Raw genomic sequence first — 18,878 nt, 5'->3', positions numbered from 1 at the left:
TGATTGTGGTTCTGAAATGAAGTACAGACGTGCAGTTCAAAACTAATTTCTTGCTCACTTCAGAAAGTAGAGTTTATATATTAGACTAATTTAACAGATAACACAATAAAAAAAAATTTCCAAGAGAAGAAAAGGCCATTTGTTCTATAGAGGCACCTTTCATTTTATATACCATTTTCCTAGAATATCAGACAATTATTAGCTAGAAGTGTAATGTGATCCGTTTTTTTTAAAGATAAGTCCACGCAAGTATTATAGAGATAAATAGGTCAATGATGAAGAAATCACTTTCTTTCATAGTACTAGTTGAAGAAGGATTCTTTTTTTAAAGAAAAGCAGGTAGTTTTGATGACATGAGAAAATCTGACTGTGAATAAAAAATTTGGTATTTCTGTTGACGATACTTTAGATAAAAATGCTTTTTGGATGGATACTCTGAAGCCATGGAACTATTATAAAGGTTCATGAATATATAATGCAAATATGTAGATAAATAAACATCTCATATACACACATGCATGTGTATAGTATGTATATTTATTTTAATATGTAGCCTATATACATATGTATGTATAGTAACTAGCATATAGTATACACATATGCATATGTCTCTCAACTCCACACATATGCTCTCAACTCTCTCCCACATCATCTCCACCTACTAGCTCCTGCATCTTCCTTCAAGTTTCAGCTAAAGTCTTACCTTTTGCAAGATGCTTTTCCCATTCATTCTTAAATCTTAATGCCTTCTCTGTGATATTGTTTCCAATTTATCCTAGGTGTTTCTTATTTGTGGATAGTTGTTTGTTTGTCATCTCCCCCCACCTCCTGCCTGTTAGACGGTGAACTCTTTGAGAGCAAGATTGGTGTTTTTTCCTTTCTTTGTATCTCCAGTGCTTGGCACAATGACTGGCACATAGTAGGTGCTTATTCACTTGACTTGGAGTGTTTTATGCTGAAGACAAAAGAGAGTCTTTACAAACACGCTAATCCAGAATAAACACAGAGCCCAGCTACCTCTGAATACAACAATCATGAGCAGGCCAAAGACAGGGAAGTGGTAGAAGCCTTTTGGAAATACCAGTGATTTTGCCTGTTTTTGTGATGGTAACTAGAGGACACAGTAGAGAGAGTATTGGACTTAAAACTGGAAAGAATGGAGTTAGAATCCTGCCTCAGTTACTTACTGGTTGTATAAATCTGCAAAAAACACTTAACCTTTTCAGGCTCATTTTCCTCCTCTGTAAAGTGGAGATATAACCATAACCTTTTACATTCCTGGGTTTTGTAGATTAAATGAGATATCGTATATAATGCACTTTACAAATCTTAAGTCATACATAATTGCTACTTGTTGTTGTTGTAGATATAATGTTCTTCTCCTTCTGATGGGAAGGGGCCCTGTCTAACCAGACTGCATCACTTGTTTTCAAAATGTATGTAGGCATTATGATTAATAAAATATAAACTCATTTAAAAGCATGACTGAATTCATAGTCGCTTTTTGTTGTCATGTATTTTTTCAGTCCTTGGATTACTAACAGTGCAACTACTTAACATGTAAGAATTCTTGAACATTTTTGATGATGTAAAGTGAGGGGATCTTCCTCATACTTGAAGAGGTTGTGAGCTGTTGCTTAGGAATTTTATTAGTACTGTTTATTTCTTCTAATGACCAAGATATATACATGTAGATACACAGCATATATATATATTTACAGATCTCTCTGTAAGCCCTCAGAAAGTAAGTCCTTAGTATCAGAAATTTATTTTTTAAAATAACTTTTCATTCCTGTTTTCTTTTAGGACCAATGCAAGAAACAATATATGATTTCTGGAGAATGGTGTGGCATGAAAACACAGCCAGCATAATCATGGTGACCAACCTTGTGGAAGTAGGAAGAGTAAGTTGAATTTGTACCGAAGGAAATAACCAAATGCTTTGCCAGTTACTTAGTTTGGGTTATCAAATAATAAATAAGCCAAGTATTTACAGTACCACATGTACTCTTTAAAATACAAACTATTACAACTCCACCTCCAGCTGCTGCATTGGGTTATAAATTATCTTTAAACACAGCTTGCTTGCCTTTGTTGCGATGGCAACAGACAAGAGAACCATGCAAGATATAAAAGCCTAGCTAAGGTTGGGCATACAAAATCTCCTCTAAGTACAGTATAGATGTTTATTGTTAGGTATCAGACCTGGGTGTATAACACATTAGGAATGTAATGGAGAATTTCCCAACTCTGGGAAACAGGCCTTGTAATTTGGGGGCAAAATAGGGAGGTAAACATAGAACTTTTACTTATTTATTAAATTAACTTATTTATCAAATAGCTCAACCCTGTACGGTAGGTTTGAGGGGCTTTCCAGGGTTCTGCATTGGCGAGAGAATCTGTTTTTATTTATCCAGGAAATCCTTGAGTGGCCATTGTAAACTATGTGATCTTGTATTTCCAAACAAAATTTAAAAGTGAGAAGATAAAAAATGGTGAGGCTCCAGATGTTTTAGTTTAGAGTCCACTAAACGGAACACATCTGTTTAATTAAAGGAAAGGAAGAAAGGAAAGACCACTGTAAGTGGTGATGCGTTAGTTCGTCAGGGGCATCAGTCAGTTCTCTCTGTTGACTCAGTCACTGCAAGAGGGAATCAGGGATTTAAAGATAGCTAGCAAGTCAGTCTCTGTGCTTACCTTTAAGGGGAAAACCTGTTGTTTCTTACATTTTCTGCCAGACTTCTGGAATGTGTCCTAAACTTGTCCTGCCTCTCTGTATTTGCATATGTCATTCCCAGTAGAAGAAACCGATTCCCACCTGCCCCCCATCTAGCCCCACCCCATTTCTGCTTATTGAAATTTTCTTCATATTTCAGTTTCAAACTCAGATGTCACTTCCTCCATGATCCCTTTTTTGTTTCATCCATGATTATCAATTAATCAGTAAGCATTTAATAAGCATTTACAATGTGACAGGTGCTTTGCTAGGTTCTGAGGATAATGAAACAGTTCCTGCCTTTAAGAAGCTTACATTCTCTAAGGAAAGACAGTACAGACACATGCAAATGTATGCAAAATAGGCATGTAAAATACATGCAAATTTAATACTAGATAACTTGGGGAAGAAAGAATTAGCAGTTGCTGAGAAAGGCCTCATGAAGGAGGTGGAACTTGAGCTGAACTTAGGAGGAAACTGGTAATTCTAAAAATTAGAGACAGTGAAAAAGGAAAAGAATTGAAGGCATGGGAGGACATAGATTGCCAAAGCATGAAGATGGTAAATCCAATGTTATATGTAAAGAATAGCAAAAAGGCTAGTGTGGGTGGACAGTAGTATTTCCGTAAAGGGGTGATAAAGAATGGAAAGGAAGGTTAGAGTCAGGTTGTAAAGGGTTTTAAATAATTTACAGCAGCAATAATAATAGAAATAATGATAATAATAGCATTGATATAAATCCTCCTCAGTGCCAGGCACTGTGCTGAGTGTTGTTACAAACGTCACATTTGATCTTCACAACAACTCTTGGAGTTTGATTTAATTAGTTAGAAAGGGGAGCAGTTATTCCAGTAACAGGGTCATACATTCTGACCTGACTGCTCCCAGGATGGAAAGGTTTGTAGCTAAAATTTATACTGTTCTTTTGTTTTCGAAATATGCTTAAATGTGCAAAAGAAAAAAGAAATGGGCTGTCCCCTTTAAACAAAGCCCCTGTTGAGAATAAACTTTGAAAGCTTTCTGGAAAGCACATAGTGTTAACTACAATATTAAGAAAAAAGCAGAATTTAGTTAAACAAATCTCTTCATTGTTAATCTAGAAAGAATTGAGGGAGTTGGAAAGGAGTTTAGTGTTAAGTAGCAGAATTTACCTTCAAATTGAGGTCCAAATCCAGTATTCTTTCTTCTGCATCCCTTGTTGGGACAGGTGGGTGGTATGGTGGATAGAGCACCAACCCTGTAATCCAGAGGGACCTGAGTTCAAATGTTACCTCAGATACTTGACACCTATTAACTGTATGACCCTGGGCAAGTCACTTAACCTCAGTTGCCTCACATTAAATAAATTACCTTGTTGTTAAATAAAATGAAAAAAAGTGATATTTTACCATGATTAATGATTAAGTACGTATTACTGAAACCCCAAATAAGCAACATATAATCTTGACTCTATGCTTACCTTGTGACCTTGGGCAGGGTCTTCTCTGGGCCTCAGTGTCCTCATTTATAAAATGAGGGAGTTATATGAAATTATCTCTAACCTCTAGTTATAAATCCTATTACCTAAGTCACTGAGTAAAAATAATAACTAGCATTTATATAGGGCCTTATGGTTTGTAAAGTGCTTTACAAATATTATTATATTTTGTCCTTAAAATAATCCTGGGATATAAGTGCTGTTATTACCCCCATTTTACAGATGAGGAAACTGAGGTAGACAGAAGTTAAGTGATTTGTCCTGAGTTATACAACTAGTTAGTGTCTGAGGCTGGATTTGAACTCAGGTCTTCCTAACTCCAGACCCATCATTCTATCCACTACTGCACCTAACTTATTATTTATACTTCTTTCCTGCTGGAAAAGAAATTGATACTGATAGAAAGAACAAAAAAAAAAGACATTTTGTCATAAGATTAAGAAAAGGAGAATCCCTGTTTGACCTTGCTGATATGTACATCCTTGCTTCAAAATCAGTTTTACTCTCACAATAGAATTATATAATGTGTAGCTAGATGTGCAACTTTTGACAAGGGAGGAAAAGGACAAGGGGAAGAAGAAGGAGGAGGAGAAAAAGGAGGAGAAGGAGGATGACAAGAATACGAATCAGGGCAGTAGAATTATAATACATACATGTTAGGGATAAACATACCACCATGAAAGTGTGGAGAGTCACTCTTTCAGAAAGAGGAAATCACATGAGCCAAGCAAAATAGAGTGTGATTCACACAGAATATTTTTGGATATGATAAGTCACTCAGTATTTATGGGAAGGAGATTAGAAGACTGGGCTTGAACTCAGGAAGACTTGTGTTCAAATTCTGCCTCTCATACCAGGTGGGTGAACCTAGGCAAGACCAGTAACATCTGCTTACCTCAAGCAGGCCTTATTAGTGGGAATGAGTGTCTGTCCTGGGAAGGCCATGTGTGAAGAGTGGCAGAGACAGAAGGTCAGGATTTAAACCTCACTTTTGCCATTTAATCTCTCATCCTGTTTCCTCATTATGTATTACTTAGGTTGACTGTCTCACAGGGTTGTTGAGAGGAACGAAAAATCAGTACTGTATTATTGTTACTATTTTACACATATAACTCTAAGGACACAAAAAGTCCATCATAGGAGGAATCTTTAGCTTGTCATTTTCAGAGAGTTGAAAGTATGACTTGTGAAAGGGTGACTTGTGACAGCTACTTCTTATCTTTACCTAAGAAAAGGAGAGAAGTCAGAAAGCAATAGAGAATGTAGATTCTATTGCAGCAAGGGAGGGAATCAATTCCATTATTACTCAATGTTGTCTAAGGGTGAATTTAAGAACATTTTCAATATATCATCAGTAAACAAAAAAGCTACTTTTGTTTTTCCCCATCTCTTTCCCCATCAAAGTCAATGATGACCATAGAAATCTATGTGTGCTCAAAGTTGGCACTTGTTATCAAGCAACTACTATGCCAGAAAGAATGTTATCAATGGGAGTTAAAGTGGTTTTGATTTATACTTTTAATTTCTCAGAGACAGGTGCTGGGTATTTTCTTCTTAAAAACAGATGTTGTCCTAGAAAGAAGACTCTTTGCAAATTGTCGCTTTTGAAGGGCAGTGGGTCAGACTAAGGAACCAAGTGAATAGTGATCTTAAAATTCAGAAACCAGCCACCCCCTGAGAACATGTGCATTTCAGCAAAGAAGCAAAGGTTATCAAAGAAAGCAAGAGCATTTCCTTCTCTTTCTCTCCACTGATGTCTCCAGCAATGGAGCTGGATCATTTGTGTCAGGACATGACCTTACTGCTCATCAGAAACTGTTGGACATAATAACTAATGAATCAAAGCACTTGGTACTGATATACCAAGAAAAAAATACCATCCACTTCCACACAGGTGACTAGAATTAAACAGCATAAGCATATTAAATAGAAATGTTTGCTATCTGAAAGGCATAAACAAGATATAACACTAAAATTCCACCAACAGGTTAATAAGTTCACATATGGAATTACCTTCTTTTTTTAAATTTGACTAGTTTGCTATAAAGCAGCCTTGTGGCTCAGTGGACAGAATGGCGGGCCTGGAATCAAATCTGTCCTTAGACACGTATTAGCTATGTGACCCTGGTCAAGTCATTTAATCCACTGGAGAAAAAAATGGCCAACCTCTCCAGTATCTTTACCAAGAAGACCCCACGCTCTGTCCATGGGGTTACAAAGAGTTGAACATGAATGAACAGCTGAGTAGTAACAACAACATTTGCTGCAGTGACTATTCAGAATACTTTCCCCTCAGCATCAGTGATTATCATGTGTTGATTTATATAAAAGTAAAGCTGTGCAGCTAAATGACCTTAGTAAATATGACTATTAACTTCTCCCTTTTATCACATAGGGTAATAGGATTAAGGACTGAAGAAGACCTTAGAGCTTATAAAGTCCAGGCCCTTCATTTTGCAAATGAGGAAACTGAGGCACAGAGCAGTTAAGTGACTTATCCCTGGTCATATGAGTAATAAGTACCCAAGCTGAAATTCAAATCGAGGTCTAATTGAGGACTTTTAGCATGATACCAACCGCCTGTCATGAAATTAAGTCATAGGTGTTCGGTACAGGTACATAGCACTTTAGATAAGAATTTTGCTTCTGATCAGTTGTACATCAAATCATATTTTAAATTAACTACTCACAATTAACTTTGTATTAAAAAATACATAGGAGTATTTTTTTAAAAAACTATGAATTATCTCTTTCTAAAGGTAGGAGGAATAATATAGTATAATGGAAAAAAGGACTGGGTTCAAAGTCAGAGGAACGAGGTTTGTTCCTGGTTTAGCTGCTGTTTTCCTTTGTGTCTGTGAACAAGTTACTCTTTCTAGTTCTCAGTTTTTTCATCTGTACAAAGAAAACCAAGAGTTTTCTTTGGTTTCTTCATCTGTACAAAGAGAACCAAGAGTTCTTAACCTGGAATCTGTGAACTTGATTTTATAAAAAATATTTTTATGGCTGTATTTCATTATAATTCATTTCTGTGGTAATCCTATATGTCTTATTTTATGCATTTGAAAACAAAAGGATCTGTGACACACAAAAAGCTAAGATCCCTTCCACTGAATGATCCCCAAGGTCTCTTTCAGTTCTAAGCCCTGTGATACTAATATTTTATCTTCTTTGGAGAAACCATTAGATCTTTGCATTTTGCGTTGTTGTAATTGGTGAGGCACGTTGGTAATTGCAGCTAAATGGACTGTCAGTTTAACCTTGATAGCCTAGATACATCACTTCATCACTGAAGGCATGTGTTATATTCCATTCTTGTGATAAAAAAACACTTTTGGTCAAAGTAAAGGACAAGTATAACACTTAGCGGAAATGTCAAAGAAGACTTGTGCAATAAACACAGAGACAGCCCAAAACAAGCTGCCTGTTTTTTGTATATGTCATTTTGCAGAGTGCCAAGTTCATGATGAGCTAGTTGACCTAAAAAAAACAACCCACTATCTGTTCTTTCCATTGGACCCTTGGATATAGTCCCACTGGTGGCTCTCTCTTTCTTGACTTTTATGTTGTCAACTACTTTCTATTTCGAATAACCATGCAAACTCTCAATATACAATGAGAAGCATCTGTGGGAAAAAGAAAAATATATATACTTCTGGTCTACAAGTACATTGAAATCTATGAGCTTAAAATAACTCAATAATTTCAAATCTAGAGAACCATTAAGAAGTCAACCTTTCCAAATGTCTCACCAATTTCTAGGGCTCTGAGAACATGACTAGGTTTGGAGACTACTCAAGACTTGTTGCCATTGGTTTCTCAGATTGTGCTTACCCAGAGATCCAGACTTCTTTAATTAATAATGAGTTTACAGGCACCTGCCCTTGAAAATTCAGATGCTTTTTGAGAGTTTTGACAAGAGGTCATGTTACCTGAGGGCAAAAACAAGAATTTTTTACCTCCCTGTTCCAGTCATTAGGTTTGCCAATTTGTTTAGAGATGACCTGCATGTTTAGTGTGTTTAAAAACAACCTCCACCACCCCCAAAATTTAAAAAAACAAACCACTAGCACTGGCTTAGTTTTAAAGGGCAAGAGCTACCTTCTTGTCTGCTGCTCAATGTGTGTCCTTCATGAATTAGGTATGAGGGAGGTGGTGTGTTTTTGTTTATACAGGCTTTCTGGATATTCATTAAATCTGTTCTAGGAACTTGTTCTTTTTTCCTCTTTCCCTCTCCGTTGCCCTGAAGCACTAGACATTAGGAGGCTTTAATTGCAGGTGGAGGAGCCACTGTGAGACGTTCCCTGATGCTGGCACCTGGTGCAGAATGACACAGTCCTAGCATTCCCCTCCAGCAGGGTCCCCCAGTACATCTGCCAGTATCTGTCATTATCTGAAGCTTTCTTGTCAAAACCACGCATCCCCTTTAAGCCCATGTTCCAGTAAGGGACCCTTGTCAGTTTCGCTGGCACCTGCAGACTACAGCACACCTGGCATTTAAATGGCACTGGAATGTGTTGTGATTGTTTTCCCTCTTTAATGAACCCACCGGAGGGACATTTAGCTTTTATCCAGTAGCCTGTTACCCAGCCACTCACATTTGCGCTGTTTGGGAGGAGAGTCAGAAACTCTGTTGTGTTGTTATACTAATCCATCTGCCAGAAGTCTTATAACCAAATCTGCAGGACTCCCAAAGGAGGCATTTGCACTGGTAATTTAAGCTAATGATTTCTAAACATATTTAGTCAGTTTTATGAAGACCTCATTAGAATGTGACTGTTTATTAAAAATCCAAATGAGGTCTCACAGTCATTTAGGAAAATTATTGTTGAATTGTTCTGAACAGTTCGTATAACAGGTGATGAAATGTTTTGAAGCTAGTAAAAGTAGGGGCCAGGGACAGAAGGGAGAGATACTTTGTCTCCCTCAAAATAGGGGAATTCAAAAATATACTTTTAAGAATGTGATCCTAGTTCCAATGGGCTTAGACTCAGCCTATAATTATTTTCAGGATGTTGCCATGAAGAGGGTAACAAAAGGAAAAAGAAAAACTTAATTGATAAGCAGCAGACATATATTTCTAGAATCAGCTCTTCAAACCACAGCCTAGAAAGGAGGATTAAGGCTCAGAATGCTTCTGAAATATACCATGGTCAACAGACATTTGCTTTTCCCAAATAACGTACCAGTGTTGAGAGAAGTAGCAAAGTGATGGATAATACTATCCATTTTCATGTTTATAAACTGGAAATTGTGATAAATTACACATTATTATAATGCTTACTACCTACCAAAAATGTCTTGGGGAAATATCCTAATAGATCGTGCAGTATGATTAACAGCTGACAAATTAACATCTCATTGCAAATTCTCAGGTGCTGCAGTTAAGGCATCAGTGTTATATTTGAAAGAGGGAGTTAAATTATTTTCGCAGCAATTAGCAGAAAATTTTCTCCCTTGAACAATAATTTCTGTATTTCATTATATTTTCACAAACCAGATTTTTGATATTGGTGTTCTGTGACCTGGGTTAATTACCACATACAACCTCCTATTAATGACTCACATCATTTAGGGACAATTCATTTTCATACTAACACATTCCGCACAACTTGATAGGATTCATCATTTTGGACTGAGTTGTTTGAGATGAATGGCTAAATTGTGAAAATATAAATTACGTTGGTTCAATATCCCTTGGAAGTCATTAACATCCAAGAATACACGAAGTTCTCATAAGACAAGCATTACCAATTGTTTCTAGCAATAACAACATAGAGACCAGAATCATGGCATTAACATAGACCTATAGGAGAATGGGATGTAACCACTGCAATAATAATTTTGTGACAATTCCTGCCCAGTTTTCACCTCTTAGGTCCCAAGTGTGTAGGATACCCAGTTCTCAGTTCAATATCCAGAAGACCATAACCTGCTAGGCACAGTGGTGTTTTTGTTCCTCTCTGGGGTCCATTCCAAACTCTCCAGACTTCCTCCACCAAGTCAAGCAGCCTCCTCACTCTGGAAATTCATTCTGCCCCGACCTTCTCACACTAGGAGTACATTCTACCTCTTTGTCTCCTTCCTCTGGTTGACTGGTTCTTCCCAGAACTTCCATTTTAAGGAAAGTACCCAGGCCAGATTTCTCTTCATTCCAGGGCTCCACTCCTGACTTCGAACTTTGTCTAGCATGCCCCTGCAAGTACCTTCTCTCACCATCCACATGTCAGCTTATTGCATGTAGAGTTTTTTTCACTCTCTCCATTAGAATGAAAGCATCCTGATACAGATTAGATTTCCTTTTGCTTGTATTTGTATTCCCGATGCTTAATACAGTACAGTACTTAGTACAGGAAAACAGTAGGTGCTTAATAAATGCTTCTTGACATAACTAGAGAAGGATGTGAAAGACTCAGTATTCTAAAGAGTTTTTCTATAGCAACAAAGATATATTCTACAATTTTTACCAAGGTAGCCAGACATTCCACCAAAGGCATTTCCCTGGCTGACTCATAAGGGATATAAGGAAGAGACTGATTTTTTCCATAAACATGACCACACTTGGTGTTAGTGCCAGGTTCTTCCCACACTTGAGGGTATAATTGTGCTGTAGGCTATACTGCTAAAATTTTCCTATGCCCAAGGATCCATAGTTATAAAAATTTGAGAGCACAACCAAAGTTGTCAGTTTTTCTCATCTACAAAACCAGAAGGCAGGATTCTTCCTTAGAATCATCTATACTAGCTCTGCTCTGGCCAGATGGATTTACAAGCAAATTCTATCAAACATTTCAAGAACAATTACTTTCAATACTATATAAATTATTTGGGAAAATTGGCAAAGAAGAAGTTCTACCAAATTCTTTTTATGATGCAAATATCATTCTGATACCTAAACTGGGAAGAGCCAAAACAAAGAAAGAAAATTATTGACCAATTTCCATAATGAATATAGATGCAAAAATTTTAAATAAGGTATTAGCAAAAGCATTACAGCAATTTATCATGAATATAATACTCTGTGATCAGGTAGGATTTATACTCGGAATGCAGGACTGGTTCAGTATTAGGAAAAAATCATCATTATTGATCATATCAGCAACAAAACTAATGGAAACCTTATGATTATCTTAATAGATGCAGAAAAAGCTTTTAACAAAATACAATACCCATTCCTATTGAAAACATTGGAGAGCATAGGAATAAATGGAGCCTTCCTTGAAATAATAAGTAGTATCTACCTAAAACTATCATTAAGCATTATATGTAATGGGGATAAGCTACATGCATTTCCAGTAAGATTGGGGGTGAAACAAGGATGTCCATTAGCACCACTGTTATTTAACTAGAAATTTTAGAAATTGTGCTAGAAATTTTAGCTTTAGCAATAGGAGAAGAAAAAGAAATTGAAGGAATTAGAATCAGCAAAGAAGAAACTAAGTTATCACTCTTTGCAGATGATATGATGATATACTAAGAGAATCCTAGAGAATCAAGTAAAAAACTACTTGGAAATAATAAATGACTTTGGCAAAGTTGGCAGGATACAAAATAAACCCACATAAATCATCTACATTTCTATATGTTACTAACAAAGCCCAACAGCAAGAGCCAGAAAGAGAAATCCCACTTAAAGTTATAGTAGACACTATATTTGGGAGTCTACCTGCCAAGACAAATCCAGGAACTATATGAACACAATTATACAAGCTCTGCTCTTGCACTGTCCTTTCACCTCAGTGAGGGACCATTTCCTCATCTATGAAATATCTAAGGTCTCTTTCAACTGTCAAATTCTTATGAAGGGTCTCCCATTTTTCTTTGTTCTTTTGCTTTTTTAAGAGATCCATTGCATCTACATTGAAAAATATAACTAATATTGTTGAAGATTTAGAACTTGAAGAGAACTTTCAGGTCATTGAGTCCAACCTCGCCTCATACAGATGAGGAAAATAAGACTAAGGTAATCAATGAAGTGATCAATCAGCTAACATCTTTTAAAATAGACTCAATGAGACTTGTGCAACATGTTGACTAGGTTATTGTGAGCATCAAATCATAGGCATTAGAACCTGAAGGGACCTTAGAATAGATGTAAAATCAAGCTAATTAATACTAAATATTATTTGTAAAGCACCTAGCATGTTGTCTGGCACATAGAGTCAACATTCTATAAATACTTATTGACCCTGCCATTTCCCTTCCCAAGGTCACACAGTTATTAAGTAGTATAGCCTAATTTCCAATTCAGTCATTTGACTCCAAATCCATTGTTCTTTCAACAATGCAACATGGTAGATAAAAGGTTTCATTAACTCTTTCTTTGTTAAGATTTAGATTTCTTTATTTTTAGTTTTCAACATTCATTTCCACAAGATTTTGAATTTCAAATTTTCTACCCATCTTTCCCCTCCCCCTCACCCCAGATGGCATACGTTCTGATTACCCCTTCCCCCAGTTTGCCCTCTCTTTTATCATCCCTCCTCTTATCCCCTTCCCCTTTACTTTCTTGAAAAGCAAGATAGATTTCTGTACCCCCTTGCCTGTATATCATTTCTCAGTGGCATGTAAAAACAAATTTTTAACATTTGTTTTTAAAACTTTGAGTTCTCTCCCTTCTTCCCTCCCCACCCATCTCCACTGGCAAGTAATTCAATATAAGCAATATATGTGTAGTTCATTAACTCTTAAAAGCTATATAAGTATACCTGTTACTGTCACAAGAATTCACCAAGGATCTGTGATTTCCCTCAGGTAGATTTAAACCAACTATATAACCTAGGAGACAAGTTTTGAGGACTTGACTGAGGCACTTGGAGGCTAAGTGACTTGTGCTAAGTCACAGAACTAGTAAACTTCAGGGGAGAGATCAGAACTCAGACTTTCCTGATTTTAAAGCCTAGTTATCTATTTATACCTTTCTAGTTCTTGTGATGGACATATGAGATTTGTCTCTACTTTCTCTTTGAAATTTGACTCTAAAGTCACGATAAGGATGGATTTTCAGTGGGGTTTATGGAATCATCACATCTTTTCTTAGGTCCACCTGCTACTTCCCTGGGTTGACAGATTTTCTCCAAATGGCTGCCATCATTTTAAAAATCCTTGATACGTTAAATGCTTCCCTACTTCCCTCTTATTGCTCTTTCCCTGGCTTGCCTGACATTAACATAGAGTTATTGAGAGGATATTGAGAAGAGCTTCCTTTGTAGTGCATACAACAAAAGTGAAAGCTAGGGTATACTCCTAACCCCAGTCTCTATACTTTTGGATTTTGCACCTCCTTTATCATCGCAAGGCTCATACTGATTGAAGATAAAGCACACAGAGGACTTGAGTATAAAAACTATGACAAGAACAATATGATATATATGCATAATACATATATACACATAGACACATTTATACACATGCATGTATATACACACACATACGTGCATGCATATTTATATATACACATGCTATTTATATACACACATACATGTACACACACATACATATTTGTATACACACATACATGTATACACACATATTTATATACATACACATATATGTATATATACACATACACACATTTATATACATACATATATTTATATATACATTACACACACGTGTGTGCATGTGTGTGAAAGCACAGGGTCCCTGTTTTCTTTAATTCTGGAGATGTAGACCCTCTGATATGCACACTCTCCCTCTGTTCTCTCTCTCTCTCTCTTTTCTCCCTCTCCCTTCCTCTCTCTTCCTCTCCCTCTCCTTCTTCCTCTCTCTCTCTCTTTTCCTCTCCCTCCATCTGCCTCCCCTCCCCCTCTCCACTCTCTTTTTCTCTCTCTCTTTCTCATTCTCTTCTCTTTCTTTCCTTCCCTCTTCCTTCCTCTCCTTCTCTCACCTCCTTCTCCTTCCCCTGTCCCTTCCTTCCCCTCCCCTCTCTCTCCGTGCCCCCCAGTTAAATAACCTGATTCCTTCTTTAGCATTTATTTCAACATAGTTTAATTTAAACCACAAGGCCCTTTTTTAAAATGGCATTTTGCCTCTAATCTATATGAATTGTAAATGAGGATTTCTGAAACAATTCTGCACTGGCTATAAGTCATCCCTGTCAGCCATCTCCGATTTTGTCACAGGAGCAGGATATTGCAGGATCAAAGCGAATGTGAAGGTCTGAATAAGAAAGTGTCTTTCAGAATCCCCTCTCCTGGGCTGCCAGGTCTCTCAGCTCCGTGAGCCCATCAGCTCTTTAGAGTTCTCCCTCCAAACCAGGAAGCTGAGTGTGCCTCTGTGTCTCCCTTCATGGCCACCACTTCAAGCTTGTCACTGGCCTGCAGTGAAACACTCTGGCTGCTTTTTAAACAATGAAACTGGCTCAGGCAAGCCCCTCACTATCATCCATTTCTGTGCCTGCTCCATTATTCACTGCATTCACTAGCCTGAGCTGGGGCTGCCTGGTTGACTCTCCTTGCTTTCTTTAATTTGTACCCTGTGCGATGGTCTTTGGGGTATATATAGTTGGTCACCTGCTTTGGGGTTGATAAGGCTTTGGGGAGAGGGGAGGTTGTACCAAATGTGTGGCAGATGGACAAGTGTACCTTGGGATGAATGCATTATAGACTGAGAGCTTTTATCACACCCCCAATCACATTTTTACCTGCTGATGCAATGTACATCTGTAGTGTGTTGGCACTGTAATTGGATGCTGTATGTGATGGTCTCAAAGCTACAGTAGTCCTCTGTTTCTCTTCTGCCCATATGAACATTTGAAAATATTTTTCTCCACCTCTTAAATGGTAGGTATGTGCTCTCCTTTAATAATTACTTCATGGACAAACTCATTAGCTGTGCTCCTTGTTGCAAGCCAACTGTCCTCTCTTCTTTTCTTAAACTGCTAGCCTCTCTTCTCTTCTGTCCTTTACCCAAAAGGCTGAGGCTAGACAGCTGGACAGATGGGCATAGATCAAAGTTTCTTGACCTGGGGTCCATGAAACTTGTTTTTTATATTTTGATAACTGCATTTCAGTATAGTTGGTTTCACTAGACTGCCAACAGAGTCCATGACATTAAAAAGGTTAAGACCCCCTGGCATTGTTTCTTGATGAGACTCAGGAAGAAAGGGACAAACTAGTGAAAAAAAAATCACTCAATAGATTTATGGATCAGCAAAGAAGCAAGAAATCTGGTATCTTGGAGACATTAGGAGGAGAAATTAAAGCAGTATTTTAATAATAATGGCAGTTGTTGAAGGAACCCTAGTTTGACAGTCACGAGATCTGGATTCTAGGTCTGTCTCTGCTACCAATTTCATATGTGAGTCCTAGACTACGGTAGAATCGTGGTATGTTAGGACTAGAAGGGTTGACTTTGAATATCAAGTCTACCTCCCCCCCATTTTTACAGATGAGGAAATTGAGGCCCAAAGAGGTGAGATGCCTTCTACACAACAGGCATTTAACCTTCTTAACTTCTGTATTCCTCTTGATACTATCGTTCACCAAAGTCACCCAGACTAGGAACAGTTGAGTTATCTCACATGCCTTACATTCATCCTTGTTTTCCTTACCAACAGTAACCTAGTAGAAAGTGCTAGATTTGGAATTTGAGGATTTGCATTTGAGTCCTCATTCAATTATTTACCTTTGTGAGCTTAGATAAGGTACTTTCCTCTCTGGGTCTCCCTTTCCTCTTCTATAATGTGAGAAGACTGGACTCAGTAATCCCTAAGGTCCCTTCCAACTCTAAAATATGGAAATCTATGGCAGGGGTGGGGAACTTGCAGCCTCAAGGCCTCATGTGACCCTCTAGGTCCTCAAGAGCACCTTGAGGCCTCAGATTCCCCACCTCTGGTTAGGCTTTCATGACCTGGTCCTATATGATGCTCATCACTTACTGGCTGACCTCTTGCAGCTCTCTATCCAGCTCTCTTCAAGCATCATGTCTTCTATCTATCCTTCATCCTCCCACCAAACCATACTTCATGATACCCAAAAAACCTTGAGTGATTCCACATTGCCCTCCAAACAAAACAAGAGCCCCTATAGCCAGACACTCAAGGACAATTACAATCTGGCTCCAGTTTATATTTCCAGCCTTTTCTCATGGTAGTAGTACCCCTTGTGCATTCTGTGCATCAGCCAAAAGAAAATAATCACAATAATGCTAATAATCATCACTGTCATTTGTATAGTACCTACTCTGTGCCAAGCACTGCTGTAAGTGCTTTATATTTAAATACTTACAGTATTTCATTTGATCCTGACAACCCTGGAAGGTAGGTGCTATTATTATCCCCAGTTACAGTTGAGGAAACTGAGGCAGAGGTTAAATGACTTGCCCAGAGCCACATGGCTAGGAAGTGTTTGAGGCTGAAATTGAACCCAGGTCTTCCTGACTCCAGACTCAGAGCTCTATCATGTTGTACCACCTAGCTTCCTGCCCTCCCCTTCCTTTGTGCATTTACCATCTCTTGTACCTGGAACAGACTCTTCTCTCCCTCTCTACCTATTGACATCTGATTTACTTGAGAGCAGGGATTGCCTTTTGCATTTTTTGTGAAATGCACTTAGTACAGTCCCTAGCACATAGTAGAAGCTTAAGAAATTATTGTTGTCTGACTGACTGACTTCTTCAAGGCCCAGTTCAGATGTCACTTTCTCTTATACGGGTATACATTTGTTTGCATATTGTCTCTCCACCATTAGATTAGAAGCAGCTTGAGGGCAGAGACTGTCTTTTGCCTCTTTCTATCCCCAGCACTTAGCACGGTGTGTGGCACATGGTAGGTACTTAATAAATGTTTAGGGATAGATAGATTGATCTTATGAAACCTGAAGTGGATGTGGTGCAGCTTCCTGAATACCTCTTACCACCCTGCTTGGTAAGACATATGAAGATGGAAACAATGGTCTCTGCTCTCAAAGAGCTTAAAAGCTAGCAGTAGGGTGATGATGATGATGCTAGCTAGCATGTAGAGAGCACCTTAAGGTTAATAAAGCCCAGTATATGTTATCTCACAGGCTTGTGGTAGGGATCAAATGAGATAATAGATGTAAAGGGCTTTTTAAACCTTGAAGTCCTACATAAATGCTAATTATTATTACTATGGTTATAATAATAATTATGATTATTATCCCACAACTAATTTTAAAGTTCCTTAGAGTCAGAGATAATTGGTTTTCACCTTTTTTTCATAATAAGTTATTAAGCACCAATTCTATACCATCTGCTGTGCTGAGCACTGGGGATGCAAAGAGGCAGACAATCCCCCCCCTCAAGGAACTTATAATCTAATCAGAGAGAGAACATGCAAATAAATTTATGCCAACAAGATATATTTAGGATAAACAGGAAGTAGTTCACAGAGGGCAGGCACAGCCTGGTCAAGACAGAGCCTGGACTTGAGGTGGAAGGACAGCTGACTTTCTAACTTTCTAACAGGTCTTTTAATGACTCCAGGCTCCTCCCTGCAGCACAGACTTGGGTTCTTAAGAGTATTCTTCCAAGGAATGCTTTGAATCATGACATACTGCATTCTCTGAAGAATTGAAGTCCCAAAGGACAGGAAAAAGAAGCTTGCCTGCTGTGGTCTAGTCGAACATGATGTTTCCCATACTTCATGTTCCCCATAGAGAATAGTTCATCTACTGCTTCCACACTTTGGAATGGCTGCAAAATGTCATGCTAAAGCCTGCAAAACATAGCCAATAATGAATTGTGAAGGAAAAAAAATAGCATAAAAATATCTTCAGGGAGATCTATGATGAAAAGGGAAAAAAAGCAGTTTACCATTGACATCCATGCAATGCCAAGAGATTCCTTTGTCTTCCTTCCCATGGAGGATTGATGGGAGGGTATGATGAGAGTTGCATAGGATAGGCGGAAATGGAGGGGCTGTAATTTTCATCATTGGAGGGTGTAATGATTCTGGTAGCCTTCCTACCCTAATAAATGAAGAAGCCCCAGGAAAGCTCAAAAAAATCACCATGTCTGAGTAAAACCTGCAATAAATAACATCCCATATGCCCCCTCTTTTTCACCTACAGGGAGGTTAAATATCAACTAGCCATCAGTTCCCCAAGAGTTCTCCCTCCCCTGACTAGCATGGGTCAGCACTAGGCTCTTTGGGCCCAGGGCATGGTCCTGCCAGACCCAGATAAGAACTCTATTTAGGAACAATAACAACAACAAACCAACAAGCTTCGGTCATTTGGGAGAAGGTGCCTCATTCGCTCTGAGTGCCAAGGGAGCAGCTAACTCCATCCAGGGTGTCTGTTGTCTGACCTGTGTCCATCCTTCCTGACTGCCCCTTCATTTTTCTGAGTATCTTCAGTAAAGCTGGCTTACATTTACTGTTTGGTTATGTGCTTTGGATTTCCTTGTATGGAACTTCAGTATTCCAAATCTTCTTGAATATGAATTAAAACAGCAAGGATGGCCTCACTGACCCCTTCTAGCTTCTACATTCTTTTAGATAATATTGAAAATAAGGCATTCTGCTCTCTGAAATCACAGAAAACCAAAAACATCTAGAAAAAGGTTCTGGCTCAGAGTGTCTTCTTTAAAACTGACTACCATATGATTTATTGTGCAGCAAACCAAGAGGGACAAAGACCTAGCCCTTAAGAAACTGAACCAGGTTCTTGGCAGTTAGAATACGGAATAGCTCAACAGACCTCCATGCAGTGAGTTCCAACC

General features: G+C 38.1%; 1 protein-coding gene and 1 long non-coding RNA gene across 9 annotated transcripts in view; one reads left to right on the top strand and one right to left on the bottom strand.

Annotated features, from left to right (window-relative positions):
• PTPRM (protein tyrosine phosphatase receptor type M) overlaps positions 1-18,878 on the top strand; it is a 984,934-nt gene that overhangs the window by 914,425 nt on the left and 51,631 nt on the right. For all 8 annotated transcript variants that reach the window (XM_072604258.1, XM_072604256.1, XM_072604255.1 and 5 more), the window contains one exon: positions 1,807-1,904. In XM_072604258.1, coding sequence (XP_072460359.1) covers positions 1,807-1,904 — 98 coding nt within the window. The remainder of the gene's footprint in view (positions 1-1,806; positions 1,905-18,878) is intronic.
• LOC140501062 (uncharacterized) lies at positions 17,509-18,781 on the bottom strand. Its single transcript, XR_011966043.1, has 3 exons — positions 18,374-18,781; positions 17,970-18,124; positions 17,509-17,871 (listed from the first exon to the last, which is right to left on the bottom strand). It is a non-coding gene; the product is annotated as an uncharacterized lncRNA (long non-coding RNA).

Source organism: Notamacropus eugenii, chromosome 4 (assembly GCF_028372415.1).
Source record: "Notamacropus eugenii isolate mMacEug1 chromosome 4, mMacEug1.pri_v2, whole genome shotgun sequence".
Taxonomy (NCBI): domain Eukaryota; kingdom Metazoa; phylum Chordata; class Mammalia; order Diprotodontia; family Macropodidae; genus Notamacropus; species Notamacropus eugenii.
Note: the sequence above shows the minus strand (reverse complement) of the source record. Positions and strands in the feature narration are given on the sequence as shown.